The sequence below is a fragment of the Helicoverpa zea genome, chromosome 8, assembly GCF_022581195.2.
Source record: "Helicoverpa zea isolate HzStark_Cry1AcR chromosome 8, ilHelZeax1.1, whole genome shotgun sequence".
Lineage (NCBI taxonomy): Eukaryota > Metazoa > Arthropoda > Insecta > Lepidoptera > Noctuidae > Helicoverpa > Helicoverpa zea.
This window is the reverse complement of record NC_061459.1, coordinates 7,570,342-7,589,772: the sequence shown is the minus strand read 5'-3', so window position 1 is coordinate 7,589,772 and position 19,431 is coordinate 7,570,342. Positions and strand designations below refer to the sequence as shown.

Genomic DNA, 19,431 nt, shown 5'->3' with positions numbered 1-19,431 from the left:
ATAAACAACCTTACAAAAATAAATGAAATCCCACCCAAAACAAAAATGTGAAAGGCTGCCAAGTTCGATAATATGGGAATGCTTCGCATATAAAAGAAGTGAGATCTGAATAAGTACCAAGTTCCATAAACATACCTCAGTTAAAAATAGTTACTTTTTAATGATGTTACTTGGCAAGTTTTAATAGAAAATGATATACTTGATTCATTGCGTTTAGTAGGTTTATAACAAGGTGTGTGAAAGCTTGCCAAGTAACATCATTAAGAAACCGGCCAAGTGCGAGTCGGACTCGTGCACGAAGGGTTCCGTAAATTACAGTTAAATCAACCTATCTCAAAAACTATAAGAGATACTTTGATCAAACCAAAAATCGTTGAAAGAGTTAATTAGCATGCATCACCTCTATTTTTTTTAGAATTTTATACCCCGTAGTTATAAAAATAGAGGGGGGGGGACATACTTTTTACGACTTTGAGAGCTGATATCTCAAAAACCGTTCACTTTAAGAAAAATGTTTTTTAGAAAACTTTATATCATTTTAAAAGACCTTTCCATTGATACCCCACACGGGTATGTACATCGAAAAAAAAAATTTCATCCCTCAGTTACATGTATGGGGGGCCCCACCCCCAATTCTTTTTTTTACTATTTAGTGTCATATTTTTTTAGCGGTTCATACAACACATATTCCCATCAAATTTCATCACTGTAGTACTTATAGTTTCCGAGTAAATCGGCTGTGACAGACGGACAGACGGACAGACGGACAGACGGACATGACGAAACTATAAGGGTTCCGTTTTTGCCATTTTGGCTACGGAACCCTAAAAAGTAACTATTTTTAACTGAGGTATGTTTATGGAACTTGGTACTTATTCAGACCTCACTTCTTTTATAGGCGAAGCATTCCCATATTATTGAACTTAGCAGCCTTTCACATTTTTGTTTTGGGTGGGATTTCATTTATTTTTGTAAGGTTGTTTATTTTAATTTTTTCTTATGATTAAGTTAGTTAAGGAAATGTCTTATTTATACTATCTTTCAGATTTTTTAATATGCACTATGCTTCTTACAAATAAATGAACTAGATTAACTAAATGGACTAGATTTACCAACTGACTGACATGACATATTATCATATATTATGTTCGTGGATCAAAGTTACACATTCGTTATTTTCGAAAGTGACTCACACTTGGCCGTTTTCAGATTTTTACTTTACTTTATTAAAAGTAGTGCTGTTATGGCAGTGTAGGTTTTGTTATTGAACACCTTTAACTAGTTTTAATTCCAGGTTTAATGTATACATAAAAAATAAAACAGCTGCTAACAGTTAAAATTATTTTTGTTAACATTTCAATCAATATCAATAATAATGTCGTCTCAATATCCTGCCGGTGGATTAAATTGTGAGTGCCTGCCTCACCCTAGATACCATATTATTGAAATGATATGAGCACAACTTCCTACTGAGCGTCTACCTGTTAGACACGAGCAGTAATACTGAGCGATGGCATCTCCACCCATTTCGTTTCTGTTAACCAGAATGTATACCTACGTAATATGTAAACCTATTTAGGTGCATATCTTTTTTTGCCATGGAATTGAAGGTAGTGCCCATAGTAACAATTTTAGTACAAACAAAAACCTACACAACGGTATATGCTATAACTCTCTTGGACAATGAGCCCAATTTGACTCATGGTCCTTTCAAGTCAATACGACCATTGGAAGTGGTCTAGGTTTTTGATGAGTGAGTCAGTCAGTCAGTCAGTCAGTGAGTGTATATAGTAAAAATAGCGATTTTCTGACGTCAATATCTCAAGAGCTATTATAGGTATATTAATGAAATTTTTTATTTTAGATAAGTGAGGGGGTCTCAACAGATACTAGAAATTTGATATGCGTAAATAAAATAAATTTTGAGTTATAGGGGGGTCGAATTTGGCCCGAAATGGTTCGTGTAATATAACCCACGGCCGGTGTGTCGCTTTTTTTTTGCTCGAACTTGGCGGACACACTGCCGTGTGTCTAGATAGATATGGAGATGGTATAGGTGAACATACACTCCTAGCGTACAGCGCAACATGATAATGTGAAGCAGGATTTTTTGGGGCTTGTTATGAACCTGTATTCAACTATCGTAATAATCGTAAAAGTGGATCAAACAACATCGATTTTATAAAAAAAAAAATAGATAAAATTATTTCAGTTATTTTAGCTAGCAATAGTTCCATAGACATCCAAAAATCATTACCAGCGCTCTTGTGGCCTTTGGGTTCCGTACTTATAAAGTAAAAAAACCAGCCAAGAGCGTATTGGGCCATGATTAGGCCACACTCAGTGCACGTTTTGTAATTTTCCGATTACACCTCTTCCGACCCCATCAACTTGGAAAAATCTTAGTACCTAACACGTCTTAGGTAGCCCCATAGACATTACATCTATGGGTAGCCCAAAGCACAGCGACATCTTTCGGGCAAATTAGTTACTATCTGTATAAACTAGCTAGACCAGCCTTTCCCAAAGTGGGCGATAACGCCCCCTTGTGGGCGCTGCAGGTCTCAGGGGGGGGCGGTGAGAGAAAGAGACCCAGAAAGAAAATGGGGTCGTTGTGTAGGCCCTAGGGGTCATTTGTAATTGTGTTTAATTCCGCGTTAAAGGACAATGCCAGGGTCTGGGCTCACAGTTTGCCCAGCAGTGGGAGTAGTTCCAGAGGGTTCCTTAGTGCACTTTGAACACGTAATGCAAATATTTTTGAAATCGGTCCCAGGGGTCCCGAGGAAAACCGGTTCAAATATTCCATATGAACAGTCGCTTTACAAAGCTTGAGCCATTTGCCCAGTAGTGGGAGTGATTGGAATAGGTTCTTGACTTCACTCTTAACACGAAATTAAAATAGTTTTGAAATCGGTCCCAGGGGTCCCGAGAAAAACCGGTTCGAATATTCCACATGAACAGTCACTTTACAAAGCCTATGCCATTTGCCCACTGATGGGAGTGGTCAAAATAGATTTTTTACTTCATTCTTAACACGAAATTACAATATTTTTGAAATCTGTCCTAGGGGTCCCGAGAAAAACCGGTTCGAATATTCCACATGAACAGTCACTTTACAAAGCTTGAGCCATTTGCCCAGTAGTGGGAGTGGTTTGGAATAGGTTCTTGACTTCACTCTTAACATGAAATTAAAATATTTTTGAAATCGGTCCCAGGGGTCCCGAGAAAAACCGGTTCGAATATTCCACATGAACAGTCACTTTACAAAGCTTGAGCCATTTGCCCAGTAGTGGGAGTGGTTGGAATAGGTTTTTGACTTCATTCTTAACACGAAATTCAAATATTTTTGAAATCGCTCCCAGTGGTTCCGAGGAAAACCGGTTCAAATGTTTTCCATAGATAGTCACTTTACAAAGTCTTAGGTATTTGCCCAGTAGTGGGAATGGTCAAATAGATTCTTTACTTCACTCTTAACACGAAACCCAAATATTTTTGAAATCGGTCCCAGGGGTCCCGTGGAAAACCGGTTCAAATGTTCTCCATAGATCGTCACTTTACAAAGCCCAGTAGTGGGAGAAGTTGAAATAGGATCCTCACTTCACTCTTAACACGAAATAAAAATATTTTTGAAATCGGTCCCTGGGTTCCCGCGAAATTAACCTGACAAGACTTTTCTTCCAATTAGGTCTTATACATATATTGTCAATCTCAACGCACAGGACGTGACTGTCTTACTCTATATCTCTCTCTTGGGTTATTTATTTTTACTTACTGTGATTTTAAAATAAATTCTAAAAGCATTGGATTCTAATAAGAACTGACCCTGATTTCCCGAAATAAAGGTAATTGCCGCAATACATTTGAATTCTCGGTAAAAATCTAGAAGGCCAAAAAGTCTGTGCTATGAGCTATCTACTAGAAAAATCTTATCAAGACGAATAAAATAAGCTCGAACTCGAGGTAGTTAGTAGATACCGTTGAGGAGTTCCCTCGACTCTCTGGCATCTCCTGCGTCAGGTCAGATCTTAACCTCCACTGTTTTGTGGTATCGGAGACATATACCCGAATGACAAGTTTTTACTTAATATGTGCCTTCAATTTATGAGAGTTGCACCCGATTTTTTTTTGGGTTTCCATCATCAGACCCTTGACCGGATGACAAAGGAAACGTTTCGGAAGTGAGCCCTTTGGAAAATGAAATAATTTTTTGAATTTGTTGGTTAACGACGGAGTTATGCGCGTACAAACGTAAAAAGAATACAAACGAACTGAGAACCTCCTCTATTTTTGGAAGTTGGTTAAAAAAAAGTTGTCGTATACAACACCTCGTGTTTGTTAATTAATAAATAATTCATTTCAATTAAGGTAGTATAAGTGGAATAGTTAAGAGTTCGTAAGCATATTTTTCGTAATATTGAACAAGAGTCAAACAAGTTTTTCTCAGGACTCCTGGGATAGATTTTGAAATACTTTGGTCTGGGTACTAATATAAGCCTATAGAACATTGTACACTATGCAGTTATTGTGGGCAATCCTTGAGCCCAACTTCCATACAAAGAATAGCATTGTCCTTTGAGAAATTCTCGAACAAACACTACTTTTATGTCCCAAAACTCAAAAATTTTCGCGCTCGCTTCGCTCGCGGTTTCTTTACTATACTCTTCAGTTTGTTATCACATACAGCTACTTTTAATGTCCCATTACTCAAAAAAATTCACGCTCCCTTCGCTCGCGGCTTCTTCACTTCACAGTTGCCTTTTATTATATATGTTTAGGACTTTTAGTGATCCAAAACTCAAAAATTTTCGGGTTTGCTTCACATTACAGATGATTTTATTTTTCAAAAATTTTAACTCTACCCCAGCAAAAAGGTAGCGTCATTGTTAAGTCCTTTTATTAAAGAGAAAGTAACTTCTAGTTTCCATATGAACTTTCTTATTTACGGTCCTTACGGAACTTTCGTATTTAAGTCCCAAAATTGTAATACATAGGCGCCAACACCAACAAAGAGTTATGTACGTTTGGGCTACATTTTAATTAAGTTTTATTTTGAGTTCTAAAATGTAACAAAAATTTTCACGCTCGCTTCGCTCGCGCAGTCAGAGGCTCTGTTTTCGGGTTTTTGCATTCACCAACCAGCAATAACTTATGTACCTACGATTGGGCTACATTTTACGTCATTTTTGCTTTGGCTTATTAACTATTAAAAAAAATCGCGCTCGCTTCGCTCGCGCAATCCCGTAACTACATATGTCTCTATTTTTCGTATGGGTTTGAATTGCTGTTGGAGGGTGCCATAGAAATCTCGCCCAGGGCGCTGGTAGAGTTAAAACCGGCACTGAATACATCATCTGTGAAAATTTCACTCTCTAACTATCACGGTTCATGAGATACAGCCTGGTGGCAGACGGACGGACGCACGGACGGACAGAGGAGCGAAAACAATAGGGTCCCGTTTTACCCTTTGGGTACGGATATTTGAACCTTGTAGTTTTTTGTTGTATAAATATTTTTAACACACTTTTCATGTTCAGAGGTACAATAGCATAGACAGACAAACTCTCTTTGCTCTATTGCTGCAATATGGGTTGAAAATCATTACACATAATTGAATATATTTCGGTCAATGGGTCTTAGGGATGAGTGGATAAGCTGTGCAAAAAAAATATTTCAAATAAATACCTATGCCTTCAGTGATTCAATATTCTGATACTGCATACTATAATAAATTGTTCACAAACATTCAGGGTAATTTCTCGAAAAAAAAAAAAACAATATAAATATATAATATTTATTTAACCTTATAAAACTAACTAATAGTAACATCATTAAAAAGTAACTATTTTTAACTGAGGTATGTTTATGGAACTTGGTACTTATTCAGACCTCACTTCTTTTATAGGCGAAGCATTCCCATATTATTGAACTTAGCAGCCTTTCACATTTTTGTTTTGGGTGGGATCTTCTTCTCATGATTTAGGTATTTGTGGAATTCAGTGGAATTCATTTCATCATGAAAATCATTTCAACAGAATGAAAAATGTTCTCATAGGCAGAATAAATTATTTCTCCTTACCTACTTTGTTTCAAGTCATGGATATGGACCTTTTGAGTTTTTTTTAAATAAAATTTCTCCAAACGCTTATTTGCCTCAGAGATAGTTATTTTGTTATCAACTAACGTGAATTATAAACAATCTAGCTTATGATTTACTTATGGTTTGCTTTCATAAATGGGTTTTATATAAAGTTAAACAACCATCGATTTTAAAATCACCATGGACATCTTTAGATAATCTACAACATAAACTGTCAAAAATTGTTGATGGACATTGGACATGTTATTTTACTGTCATGCAGTGTGAAACATAAATAAAGCATATTAGTTTTTGTAAAAATCATGACTTAATACTCAGGCCTAAACTGTTAATATGAAATAATAAATTTAATAAAATAACTGCCACTTACATATTTGTTTTAATTAATGACATTATGGATGGTTTAATTCACGCGGCATTGGAAGCTGAGGTATTTCATTGCTTTCTTCTATTTATTATCCAAGCTTTGCATATCAAAACGTTGTTATTTATAGACTTTTTTATAATAATTTGTTTAAATTTCAGGTAATACTTAACCGGGCGAAACATGTGAACTCAAACTTATCACAATTTAACAGTGGTGTCCCAGACCACAAAATGACTTGGACCCATGATAAGATGCACCTTGCTGAATCTGTTGATGAGTCTAGAATGAAATTTCAACGAAATTCGTCCGGCTCCGCTTCCAAAACGACAGAGAAGTTTAATTTGTTTAAACAACTTCATGAACTGTACAACGAGTTAAGTAGAGATGAGACGTTACAGGTGAACTACGTAAGTACATATTTATTCAATCTATGTCCAGCTTAAGGAATTATAATCGTTTAATATTGTTATTTGCTTGTTATAATAGTTATTTACATATACATATTACCTAGACTTCTTGTTCAATACCTCAACCCTGAAGCTCGTATGAATCTTCTAATGTTAATGAAAATTTGTGTTTAAGGCTTGTGTTGATCTACTGAATAATTATTTAAAAGGAACATAAAAGCCTTAACCATAGATTTCACACTCATCGTCATAATTGTGGTTCAGTTGTGGCTTTAATTAATCACCTCCTTGTTAAGATTTTGAGGTGACATATAATATAAAGACTTTATATTACATGTATTTCAGTCAGAACAAATATTCAAATATAATTTAAACGTGACTTTGTATATTTTTTCCATTGCAGCAAGGCCTGAAAACAACATCATATCTATTGGAAAAGTTATTAGCAATATATAATCTTAACACTTTAATTATAAATCTGTATCCTGGAAATAAAGGATATTCTTTATCATTAAAAGTTAATGGCAACTCACAATATTTACATCCACCGGATGGACATGTAAGTTATACTTTTGAATTACATAAATAAAATAAAATTGACCTACTTTCAAAATTTGAACTGTTATGTTAAAAAATATACTAATAGATATATTTTAAAAACTTTAGCCATTATTAAACACATTTCAGAAATAAAATAAAATGGAACACTATTTTATCATCGTGAATAATAAGATTTAATTCAAAGTATAAACATGCAGTTCTATTTTCTATTTGTTATCATCAAAATGTTGAGCTAGTGTTATTAAAGAATAAATTGAATGTAAACATGCTTGCTTAAAAGTGTGTTATATTATTCTATTACATACACCCTTAGAAATCTGAATTTATTTAATTGCAAAAGAATTACTGCACAAAATAAAGTTGAAAATTAATTCATATTGTAAATTATATTAGTTTAAAATGCATTTTGATTGATGATCATTTAATTTTAATGGAAATCATATATTTTCATAGAGTATTAATAAATTATTATTCTTATATAAAATAAGATGATCATTATTAGTATAGTTAGCTAAAAGTATGTGGGCACTTTCCATTTCAATCATTTTTATCTGACCTACCTGTTCCTCTCCAAATAACAAATTGCTGGTTATTAACTTGAAACCACATTTTAGTCATCTGCAAATCAAGAGGAGACATTAATTGAGACTCCTCGGTGGCCATATGAGGAGGAGGAGTTACTGAGTTACATAGACAATGAAGAACTGCCCGTAGTGTTGCTAGACTTGTTGGAGACGGAGCACTCATGTTTGTTCTACTCCGGTTGCATAATAGCACAAATCCGAGACTACAGACAGGCATATCCAAGTTTCCTCTGTGATACTCACCATGTACTCTTAAGGCCCACCAATCAGGTTAGTATTGGACATACTTTATTGATAACAGTATCTACATATGTAATTGAATATGCTTAGTGTTTGTAGCAGGTGCGCTCATAGACTAATAGGTGTAACAGGTTTTTTTTCTTTTTATTAGTAAAATAAATTATTCCCCCCCCTATTGAATAGTCAAATAGAACCTAATACTGGGTTAAGCTTGCACTTTACATAAGCTTTGTGTTTTCCTTGTCTCAAAAATTTATTTATGTGTAATAAAGAATAATAATAGAAAAAAGCAAAAAAAAAAAATAAAGATGTTCATGATATATAATTGAATTAATGATGGTTTTATAGCATTAAGACTATAATGAACTAAAATGAGAGATATAATGAAAAATCTGAGATTGTGTCAAAATAATCACAATAAAAAGAAATGTGAGATATTTTCGCATGAGTATTATGCTGTACTAGGCTTATTCATTCAATGCCCATTTATTAATATTACCGATGTGAAAACAGATAATATTGGGGCTACAGTTTTTTTATTTTTGTTTTACTCATCAAATACCTAGATTAGGATCAACTATTATTATGTCACTTTAAATGATAAGCTTGACCTAGTTCTATGTTTTTCTTCACCATTGAAGCAACATTAAGTTGTAACATCTACTTTTTACTGATATTAATGATGTTTACATAAATGTCATCATTACTAATTGGACCAGTTTCCATTAATTAAATTGCTTTGAATTGATTGGGGAAACACTGTAAATGAATGTTATGTTGGGGTTTAGCTATTTTGTAAACAGCGAGGTGTTACACAGAAAGAGCACAACATTTTTAGTATGGTACTATCATCCATTACTAAAATAAAGATTAGGGTGGAGTGGACTGTTCATCTGACTTGTCAATTTTATTGTAACATAATGAATTTAATGTTGAAAACCTTTATATGTTTTATTATTCAGTGCTATGCACAAAAAATATACTTACGTATATTTATAAACTACGTACATAACAAATATTGTGTTGCCAGTTTTTTTTTATTAAAAAATAATACAGTATTAGGTACCAATAATGTTGATTGAGGAGACATTCCAATGTTAAATTGTCGAACAGAGCATAATAACGGACGCGATGTGCATCGGTGGCCGGTGTGGCTGGGCCGGCGAGGAACGCGGGGCCCTAGAAGCAGTGGAAGCGGCGCTAGTTCACGCGGCCGCGCCGCCCCTGTGCCTCGACCCGCGCCCTGCTGTAGGTTTGCTAGCTGCCAGGCTCCATGCTGCCCCCAGGCTGTTTAACACGCCACGAATTAGGCGGCAAGCCAAGAGATTCTCACAGGTACGACTTTTTACTTGCCCTTACATTGTAATATAATATTAGTGAGTTATGTACTTAGATGTCTTTACCTTTGAAAAACTAATGAAGCTATTGTTCTTTTATTTAAGTATGAGTTATGAGTACCTTTGTTATCCACTTGCGTTCAGGTTTGAATAAAGAGGTTGCAAGGTTACAAGTTGTATTGCCAGTTACAAAAATTAACAATTTTATTTTAGGTGGCTGTGAATCGCAAAAGGAAATTGGATCAGTTCACACATTATCACGGTTTAGAGATATTAGACTTAATACATCGCCAGAGAGCGAAAAATAGTAGACAATCTGTGCCACTCACACGACTCACATCTAAGTATCCGAAAAAACCACCAGAGGTAAGTCCTCTATATTTTTCATAATGATTAAAAATATTTTATTTCCTTAACTAAGATATTGTAATTAAAATTTTATATTTTTAATAGGTGTTCAAACCCATCGAGCCACCAAAAATGGATCCGTTATCTCTCGCCGTACCCTCAGAGCCGGGCGGTCCATTGCGTCTAGCACGAGCATACGAAAGACCGCGTCCAACTCCCGACTGTCAACCACAATTGGTTGAAGAGTACATTCTAGAAACTGAGAAGACTTCGCCCCACGCTGGCGCTGGTTTCTTCCACATTAAGCTGTCTATACTGCAGAGGCCGTCCGACCAAGAATTTCTTGGAGAACTCTATGTGGACCGCGATCATGTTGAGGGAGAGAGGAATGGTGCTGCGTGTCGGTTTACTTTAGGTAAGTCATAAGTAATCTTTATTTATGGAAAATTGAAAAAGTTGCATGATGTTTGTGTGTAATAATTGTACAATCTTTTGGAAAATCATTAAAAACAGTTAATTAACTGATAACCATTATCTATTTAATATGTTTTCATAAAATTCTACAAATTGATACTTCCATTCACTTTAAACTTAATTTTTAAGGACAATTCAGGTTGCAATTGACCTAAATGCATAAAAAATAATTATACAACTTGACCATCCTTCTATTTGATTGACTCATTAAACTTGCATTAATTAATTTTACGATGTTCGATAAAATGATGGGCTAAGTAAACAAATTGATTGTGTTGCAGGGTCAAGACTTCAAGCCAATAAATACATACAACAGTTTACGGAGATATTCACTGAAGAGGGTCGCAAGTCTGTTAGGATAAGACACATAGTGCCTGGACAGCTACCGAGAGTGTCTTTCACAGGAGGAATGAGAGAATTGGTAAGGAGTATTATCTTAGTAGTAATATAACTCTGCCGGGGCTGAGGGATTGTTCGAAAGAGTAACCGAGCCCATAACATGATGGGTCAGGTCAGTCAGGTCAGGTAAAGTCAGTCAGGAAGAGTCTGACACTCCCTCTCGCTGCTAACCCACAGCGGGAGGGGTCATTTGATGACTTTTCTCATAAAAAAGTTGTAGTAAGATAACGCAAAAGTAAATAGGTAGTGCTTCCTCTTTCCTAATTCACTTTTGTTGCTTGGCCCGGCGCGTCGGGATCCATGTGACCTAATTATTACCAATCAAGGATACATGTGGAATGCAATCAAGTATTGAGTATTAAAAAGATATATATAACTTTGCATGAATCTATTTAGAACTGGATTTGATTTTACTGTTTATTGTGTAGGTTTTTCTGAGTCTGACACAAAGGAAAAATAAACTAAAAAGGCTAGATTCTTCTAAATAATAATAAATTATACATGATTTGTTCCAGGGTCAACAACTGTTACTACAGCAACGTTCAGCCGCTGCGAGCGTCGCGACCGTCCAGACTCACGCCACCACAGTGCCTGTTGTGTAAGACATATGCCATATTACTGGCCTTACAAAACCTACTACTTTTTATTGTTAATTAATTTACTTCTTAACTAGAAAATAATTTAAACAGTGAACAATGTTAAGATTTTTTTTTTATGTTTATCTTCAAAAAATGTAGGTAGGGCAAATCTAACGCATTTCATGTCATCCACAGAACTTCAACGATACAAGCGACAACAAATACTCACACGAATGCTCGTCAGCTACCCATACTTGTAAGTATTACACAAAATTTTATTCAATACCTTTATTATATGATTAGACTAGCTGTTCCACGCGGTTTCACTCTCGTCCCGGGGAAACTGCTTTACGTACCCGAATAAAACATGCACAGCTTATGTTCAGCGCAGATAGTGTAGCTTCGTAACAGTGAAAGAATTATTCAAATGGTTCCGAAAACTGTTCGATGTAAACAATCAAATCTTTCTTGTTTATATGTTAGTATAAATAACCTGTTCATTTTTTATAATATGTAAATGCTTTTTCCATAGCAGGCGCAGTTACAACAAGTGGGTAGCGTGGCAGCGGTAGGCAATGTCGTAGGCAACGTCGGCAACGTTGTAGGGAATGTGTCCAACGTAGTGGGCAATGTGACCGCCACCGCCGACACTGCGCTAAAGCAGCAACCCTCCCCCACCACACCCCGGCTCTCGCCTCAGGTGCGTATATGTGGGGGCAATGTGGTCGGAAGCGTGGGCAACATCGTGGGCAACGTGGGCACGGTCGTGGGCAACGTGGTAGGCAACGTCATCTCTACTACTGACACCGCGATAAAGGAACAGCCGTCTTTAGCAGCGCCGTTGCTATCGCCGCAGGTTTGTGTTTCAATGTTGTATAGCTTGGCCCCAAAAATCGCCTGACCCTTTGTGAGAATTCCTTAGATGCACTAATCTCAAACATTACTGTTTGACACTTTTAGCATGTGATGTGTCTGCAAGAGATTACCAGTAAAATAAGAATTAGTTAAGCATGTGTTTTTTGGATATAGCATATTAAGTTTAGTCTTATTTCTAGTAAAAATTAAGAAGGAATGTACATCTTAAAAAAATAGAATATCATAGACAACGTGACCAGTATGTTTGCTCCCTTCCCTGCTTATCCCTTATACTAATTGAATTTATTACCTCTGATATTCAGATTGTTATAATTTATGAGCGTTAACACTTGTCTTCAGGCGTCAACAAACCAGTTGTTAGCACAGCAACTGACGAACCCACCGCAACCGCTAAATCCTCAGAAGATGCAGTCAGCTATCATACATATACAGCATCCGCTTATGTCAACTGCTGGAACGTCGCAGGTATGAATAATATTTAGTAGACAGATCTTATCTAGTGCACCTACACTGTTTTATTTTATTAATCTTTACCTAACTAAACACGCAAGCCTGTCGTCAATAGCTGATTAGTTTCGACTATGAACGAGTGAATGTAAAGTAAAATAAATAACATTTCTGAATCTTATGGTTCATGATGATGGTTCAGTCAGTGTAACACTGGAGATCCAAAATTCTAAAATTAATAACAAACGTACCTAAAATTAACTACACCTTATTTCCCTAAAGCATACATGGCTAATATAACCACATCTTGATAGTTGTATTAAAATTTAATATTTTAAGTCTAGGAATCTGCTTTTTTGCGTCCCAAAAAGGAGGAGGTTCTTGATTCATCGGAATCTTTTATGTTTTTTTATTTTTATAAGCCCCAGTCACTAATATTCTCTTTTCTCTAGGTACAAAATATCCAATACACGAACACAACGACGACTCAGCAGAAAGCGAGCATCCCAAAGACGAGAACAACGAACCCCGCCATCAGCGCGCTTGTCACTAGTCTCATGAACTCCGCGCAACAGTTCCAACAAGGTAAGTATTAGTAGCTTCACTTGAACTTTATCAGGAATATCTTGTATCTTCTACAAGACCCAGGCTGTAAAACTTAAATTTTATCCTTCCCAGGGAATTGACAGGTTAAGCAGTAAACAGCCTCCTAGGCTGAACTGTGGGATGCCATACAAAAAAAAAAAAACTTCGGAAGACTATTGTAAACACTTGTTTTTTTGTGTGTCCATGGAGTTTCTTGTCGGTTATTCTACATGAGATCTACTCCTGGGAACCGTGCGACTAAGCTTGACGTTTCGAAATAGCTTTTTATTTAAATGAGTTTGAGATAAGAGTATTATACTTATGTTACGTTACTTACATTAGCCCCTTACAAGTTATGTCAAATTCCTGTCTCTGGTGAACAAAATGAGAGATAGGTAGAATGTATGGAAGGCCCGTTCCTGAATGAATCATTATATTATTAAAAAATCGTTGTCTTCCATGACTACATAGGTGAGAAGGTGTACATATTCGATTATTACCACAAAGTATTAACTCCAAAATAAAACCAACAGCGGCCAGCCAGAACGCGGCGAAATCGGCAGTGAGTACGGCCAGTAGCAACGCCACCATCTTGAACCTACTGAACAGTGCCCCGGCCGCCATGACACATGCCACCTCAAGCGCTGACAACACTATTGACGCTCACAAATTGTTGGGAAGAGTGTCAATAGCTGGCGCTAGGATCATCACGGCTACCACCGCATCACATACACTGCCTACTTATACGCAACAGGTGAGTAGGAATCTGAATTTGAAATTAAATTGTGCTATCGACTAATGACATTTATGACCCACCATATGCATAGTTTCGTCGTCTTGTCAGCCGAAAGAAGTCCACTGCTGAACCAAGGCCTCCCCTAAGGTTCGTCACTTTGTTCGATCTTCAGCAACAAGCATCCAAGGATCCAATAATGTCGAAATTCGGCTCATCATTCACTGTAAAGGTAGTCTTAATTGTTTTGACAGTCTCAAACGATTTATCGACAAAATGGGTCATAAATGTCATTGCTCGATAGTACTTAATTTATTTTTATTTTGTGTCCAGCCTATGCTTTTCCAGTATCCTCATTCCTTTCCAGTCAATGTTGTGCTTTTATCGATGTTTAAAAAATAGTCATCCTGACGCATTCATATCGTGTAACGTTTCGATCAAATTGAGTCGCTAGTTCTAGGTCTTATGTTGTATTGTAGGCTAGAATTTTAGGCTGAAGATTTAGCGCGGGCCATGTGTAAATATATCCGAACGATGGAGAACAACACCGCTCAGCTGTTTTAGTTTTACGTTTTGTTGTCAATCCAATAGTTCGAAGCATCAACTGGGTATCAGTTTGTTAATAATTTATTTTGTATCGTTAGGGAGTTGGTGTTCAAGTAATGAGCGGTTACTCCAGAGAGAACGATGCGACGAACGTGTCGAGTAGTGAAAGCGCTTTATTAGAGCGGTTGATGGGACCCGATACTTCAGCCGCGCCTGCCTCGCAAGCGCAACCCGTGTGCCATTTGCAGGTAACGGAATTTGAAAATAGAACAACTATTCCTTTCCGTGGTACGCTACTTCTAACCCAAATAAAAACTCTTTAGTGTATGTTAAATACTTAACCACCAACTCAATGGCCAGTATTACAAAAATTGCCAGAATAAAAATAGTGTAGTATTGCTTGGGTTTATTTTATACTAACACAGAGAAACTTGAAAAGTTCTAGGCATGCGGTATTGTAGAGGAATGTTAACCTGTCTTTTTTTCGATATTTGTTTTATGTTGCTAACCAATTTTTTGCGCTTACAAAACTTTTAGTTTTTAACAATAATGCAGCTTAAAAATTGCCAAAAATCCTAAAAGATATCTAACAAAAAATATCGTTTTCCCCAGGGCTTAAGTTTAGCATCACTACAAGGCCTCCAAGGCATTCAAGGTCTACAAAATGTACAAGTGCAGATTCCGGGCTTGTCTGCGCCGATATCGTTGTCGCTCAACGTGTCGGGAGCACCCAGCGGGCTGTTGGTGTCGGTACCTCCAACCACCTCAGTTGTGCTCACGAATCAACCTTCGGTGCTCTCTTTACCTATAGGTAAGTTGAAATACATATTTTGCAAGTCTATTAATTCGTTTTGTGATTGGTTGTACAGCTGACAAATCATGGAAACAGATTTTTCCATTAGAGTGACCAAAAATAATAGAGAAGAACCTCAAAATGCCAAATAAAATATAATTTTCTTTTTTTTATAATGTTAATTTAATATTCAATAATAAATAAAAACAATATTCATATTGCATGCCGAATGGCAAATTATGGCTGATTCTGAACCGGCTTAAAAAAAACTCTATTTTGACCTGCATCAAGTTTGGACGTACTGTTTTTCACGTGGTTTTCAGCATAGTATTTGTCAGTCTTTGAAAAAAAGTTTTTATTGTACATTATTGTACCCATATTTACAAAATAAATAGTCTTTCGAGAGTGAGTATTGACGTGTATTGGGTGGTACAGCGCAGCTGATGTCCGGCGGCGTGAAGGGCGCAGCACGAGGCGCCGGGGTGCAGGTGGTGCGCAGCGCCCGCGCCGCGCGCCCCGCCGCCCGCGCGCCCCGCCCCGCGGCGCCCGCGCCGCCCGCCATGCCTGCGCCCTCTGCACTCGCTGCCACTCCAGGTTAGTGTCATACACTTACATACGTACCTACAGCATAAACTCTAAAGGCGATGACGCCTTACCATCGCTCCTCTTAAGAAAGAGATGCTGGTAATTCTCACAGAAGCTTAAAGAATTATTTCTAACCGATTTCAAAAAAGGAGATTCTCAGTTTGACCTGTGTGTTTGTGTTCGATTATTACGTTTGGCTGAACCTGTATGAACTGTATTTGTCAGATTTATTTAAAGAATTTAGATATAATGTATGTGTGTAAGGTATTTTTTAAAGTATTTTATAAGTAAAGTACTAAGGTTTTTAAATAGATTGCTTATCTTAGACAGATAAGGTGATCACGAACACAAATGCTTTTGTTCGTGATCTATCACAATTTTTCTTATATTAGGATATTCATCTCAATGTAGGCTTACATTACACTACAGGAGATTACAATGTATTGTATTTTTTACACCAGATCTATCACTATGCAGTGTCTCAGCAGGTCCATCCATACATTTGTTCACAAAAATATGTCGTGTAACAAGAATAATATATCCAGCAGGTACGACTCAGTTCATAAGCCAGGCGCAGGCGCAGGCGCTGAGTGCGCAGCAAGTGCGGCGGAAATCCAACGCGGACAGCTCGTAGTGACGTCACACCTCCCTAGTGAAATGTACTGTAAATATTAACCCTAGCTAAATTATTGTAACGTTAGTGACGTAGTGACCAGTGCCGTGCGAATACACGCTGTGATCCACATACGTACCCGGCGGCCATCTTTAAACACCGATATTCGAGAAATAGACTTAGATATGTGCGTGTATGCAATGGAACTATGGTTGTTTTAATGATATGTCGTGCAGTTGTTATTACTCCTGTTAGCTATAATATTAAGTTACGGTCCGTCAACACCGTTAATGTTTTCTAATACATAACTAGTTTCAATATAAAATGTATTTAAGTGGTATCCTCAATGTTGCTATATCCAATACAATAATGTCTGATACAACGACTGAATTTTATAACGTAGCAATGTTACTTCATGCAATGTATGCCTATAGATAGCTATTATTAAATTTATCAGTTTTCATCACACTACATGTAAATGGTCTACAATAATTATTGCAACTATTTATTTTGAATCATGTCTTTGACATATTTATTTTGTTCGAATTATTTATCACATACTATTTTCAATCATGTATTTTTATTATTTAAAAGTCACAAATTATAATATTATGTATGAAATTTAATTTTTATTGCAACATTGAAAGTGATTGGATCATGACATGAATTGTGAGTAAAGTTTAAAGTGTTACTACTACATAGTAAAATAAGAATGTTGATCAATCCGGATATTATTATCGTAATAAAGTTTTTATTTGTCGTTGGTGTTATGGTAACATCTGTATATAAATGTTGTTAGATAATTTGTTAGAGAAACAAATTTAGAGCAGCACATGGGATGATACAATATACAGTAAAATAAATTGATTAGGTGTGACGATTAGACTAACAGCCACTTGGTAGTAAATTTGCGTAAATCAGTATTAATAAGAATAAAATCACTGTTCGCATGACAACCTAGTACTGACGTTTTCGGAACATTATGAAGTACAACACTTAGCAGTGATTCATGAATCTGTGTTAGATAAGTTGTAAATATGTATTATATACTTAGTTTCGTGTAAGCATCACAGCTATCCATAGTTGGAGTGTAAGAATGTTGAATTTATGTTTTCAGTATGTTAGTGTAATATAACTTGTGAATAGTAATGGATTTGTTTCGTATGTTTATAGTAATCGTTTTCGGGTTTCATAGATTTCAGATTAGGGATCCGTTGGACGTATTTATTTGTAATCCTGAAATAATATTTTATTTCAAAATTAAGGAATGAATGGACTTACGAATGTTAAGCTTTCTTTTATTTTATTGGGCTTAGATAAGAACGGAATTATATTTTTTAATTGCATTGACCTATTTACAAATCATTGACGTTGTGTTTTGGACCTATATGAGCTTTGAAATCTGAATGAAGATCTAAATACGTAATATATTTTTAATCTTTTGTTGCTGATCTTTGGCCATTTATTTTTGAATATTACTGAAATCTATGAAACCCTTTAACGTTGCAATTAACAAATAAAATTTAACAATGCAATGTGTAGATATATAATTTAGCTAATAGTTTTGGTACCTATCTTGCACATAAGAGATTACCGGTACATAATCTCCTTCCAAGTGTTTTCCTTAACACAGAAGTTGTTTTTTAAGGAACTAACAAATGGCTTTATTGTCTATTAATATGGCCTGCCACAGTGACTTCACTAAAGAAATGGCCAGTTTCTTGTTTCAGAGATTAACAGTACAAGATGTTGGTAATTGTTGAAGATGTCTTGGTATCTGCCCACTACACTTACTAGATCGCTTGAATATACGTCATTAATGATATTAGGTCAGTGTGTACATAATATAGTAACGTAGAAATTTACAAATTTGAAATGTGTGGCTTCAATTACTAAATTACAATATTTGGAGTTGATGTGGAGTTAGCTGTGCTTTAGATACTCTACAGTGCACTGGGCAGCTATCAAAGTTATAGAATGTTTTGTGCATGTCTTCGCCACTACTTTAAATAAAGCAATGAACGAACAAAACTATGTTCCCTTGTGAACTCGTCCCATTAGTCGTTCTACTGCGTTACGATTACTAGTTATTGTTACATTTGCACACGCACAATCATTATGTTTATGTATACTATACTATATTGAATATAATGTTACCTGCCGAAAGATTGCAATAGGCATACCATTTCATATATTTTATTGTGTACAGTTTTTATGTACTCGTACGTAGCGGTGTCGCTGTATTTACTATTTATTTTAGTTAACGAGATGTGTTCATATTGGCATTCTATGACATGCCTAGATAAGAGAACTATTTTGTTTTGTAGATATTTGTATTGCCTAGGTGTATGATAGATTGCGTGGACATATTTTGCTATTAACACAAATATTGCATAAGTCGAGGTGTAGATGAATAACTGTGCGTTTTGTTGATCTCATTTGTTTACGGACATGTAGCTCAATATGTAGGCGATTGTAACATAAAGTTTATTTGAACATGCGAATGTACCTATACTTTAAGAAATAATAAATAATTATTGTATATATTTTCGAAAGGAGATTTTTATAAATAAAACAATATTACTCAGTTCGAGGTTGTATGAAGTTTTCAGTGTCAACTAGGTCGATTAAACAGCATTGTAAATATTATATTATTTTAGATGACATGTGATAATGCATTCAGACGTTTATAACATAAATAGTGTACAATAAAATTTTTATGATTGCGTTGACATGGATTTTGTGTATAAAATTGATATTGTAAAAATTAACTTGAATACGTTGTTCAAAGATTGACGGTTCGAACATAAATAAATAACTTTTACACAAAATTTACCTGTTTTCATTTATATTGACTTGCC

At 35.8% G+C, this 19,431-nt stretch overlaps 1 protein-coding gene across 3 annotated transcripts; it reads left to right on the top strand.

Annotated features, from left to right (window-relative positions):
- The first annotated feature begins 6,235 nt into the window (after nucleotides 1-6,235).
- Nucleotides 6,236-19,401, top strand: LOC124632544 (transcription factor SPT20 homolog). 3 transcript variants are annotated; one of them, XM_047167417.1, is made up of 18 exons: nucleotides 6,237-6,527; nucleotides 6,623-6,871; nucleotides 7,275-7,430; nucleotides 8,047-8,286; nucleotides 9,370-9,591; nucleotides 9,807-9,959; nucleotides 10,047-10,356; nucleotides 10,697-10,836; nucleotides 11,330-11,412; nucleotides 11,588-11,648; nucleotides 11,925-12,248; nucleotides 12,608-12,733; nucleotides 13,168-13,300; nucleotides 13,834-14,054; nucleotides 14,678-14,827; nucleotides 15,192-15,390; nucleotides 15,808-15,966; nucleotides 16,506-19,401. In XM_047167417.1, the coding sequence occupies exons 1-18, from the start codon at nucleotides 6,492-6,494 to the stop codon at nucleotides 16,589-16,591; spliced, it is 3,048 nt and encodes a 1,015-aa protein (XP_047023373.1). In that variant the 5' UTR covers nucleotides 6,237-6,491; the 3' UTR covers nucleotides 16,592-19,401. The 3 variants fall into 3 exon arrangements, with proteins under 3 accessions (XP_047023374.1, XP_047023373.1, XP_047023371.1); XM_047167415.1 differs by having other exon boundaries at nucleotides 6,238-6,527; nucleotides 16,503-19,401; XM_047167418.1 differs by lacking the exon at nucleotides 14,678-14,827 and having other exon boundaries at nucleotides 6,236-6,527; nucleotides 16,503-19,401.
- The last annotated feature ends 30 nt before the right edge of the window (nucleotides 19,402-19,431 follow it).

What these genes read in the sequence shown, in the direction of transcription:
- LOC124632544 (XM_047167415.1), top strand. Translation starts at nt 6,492, where the DNA reads ATGGATGGTTTAATTCACGCGGCATTGGAAGCTGAG. An exon ending in ACGCGGCATTGGAAGCTGAG is followed by an intron (nt 6,528 to 6,622) that starts GTATTTCATTGC and finishes TTTAAATTTCAG; the next exon opens with GTAATACTTAACCGGGCGAA. An exon ending in TGCCTACTTATACGCAACAG is followed by an intron (nt 14,055 to 14,677) that starts GTGAGTAGGAAT and finishes TTGTATCGTTAG; the next exon opens with GGAGTTGGTGTTCAAGTAAT.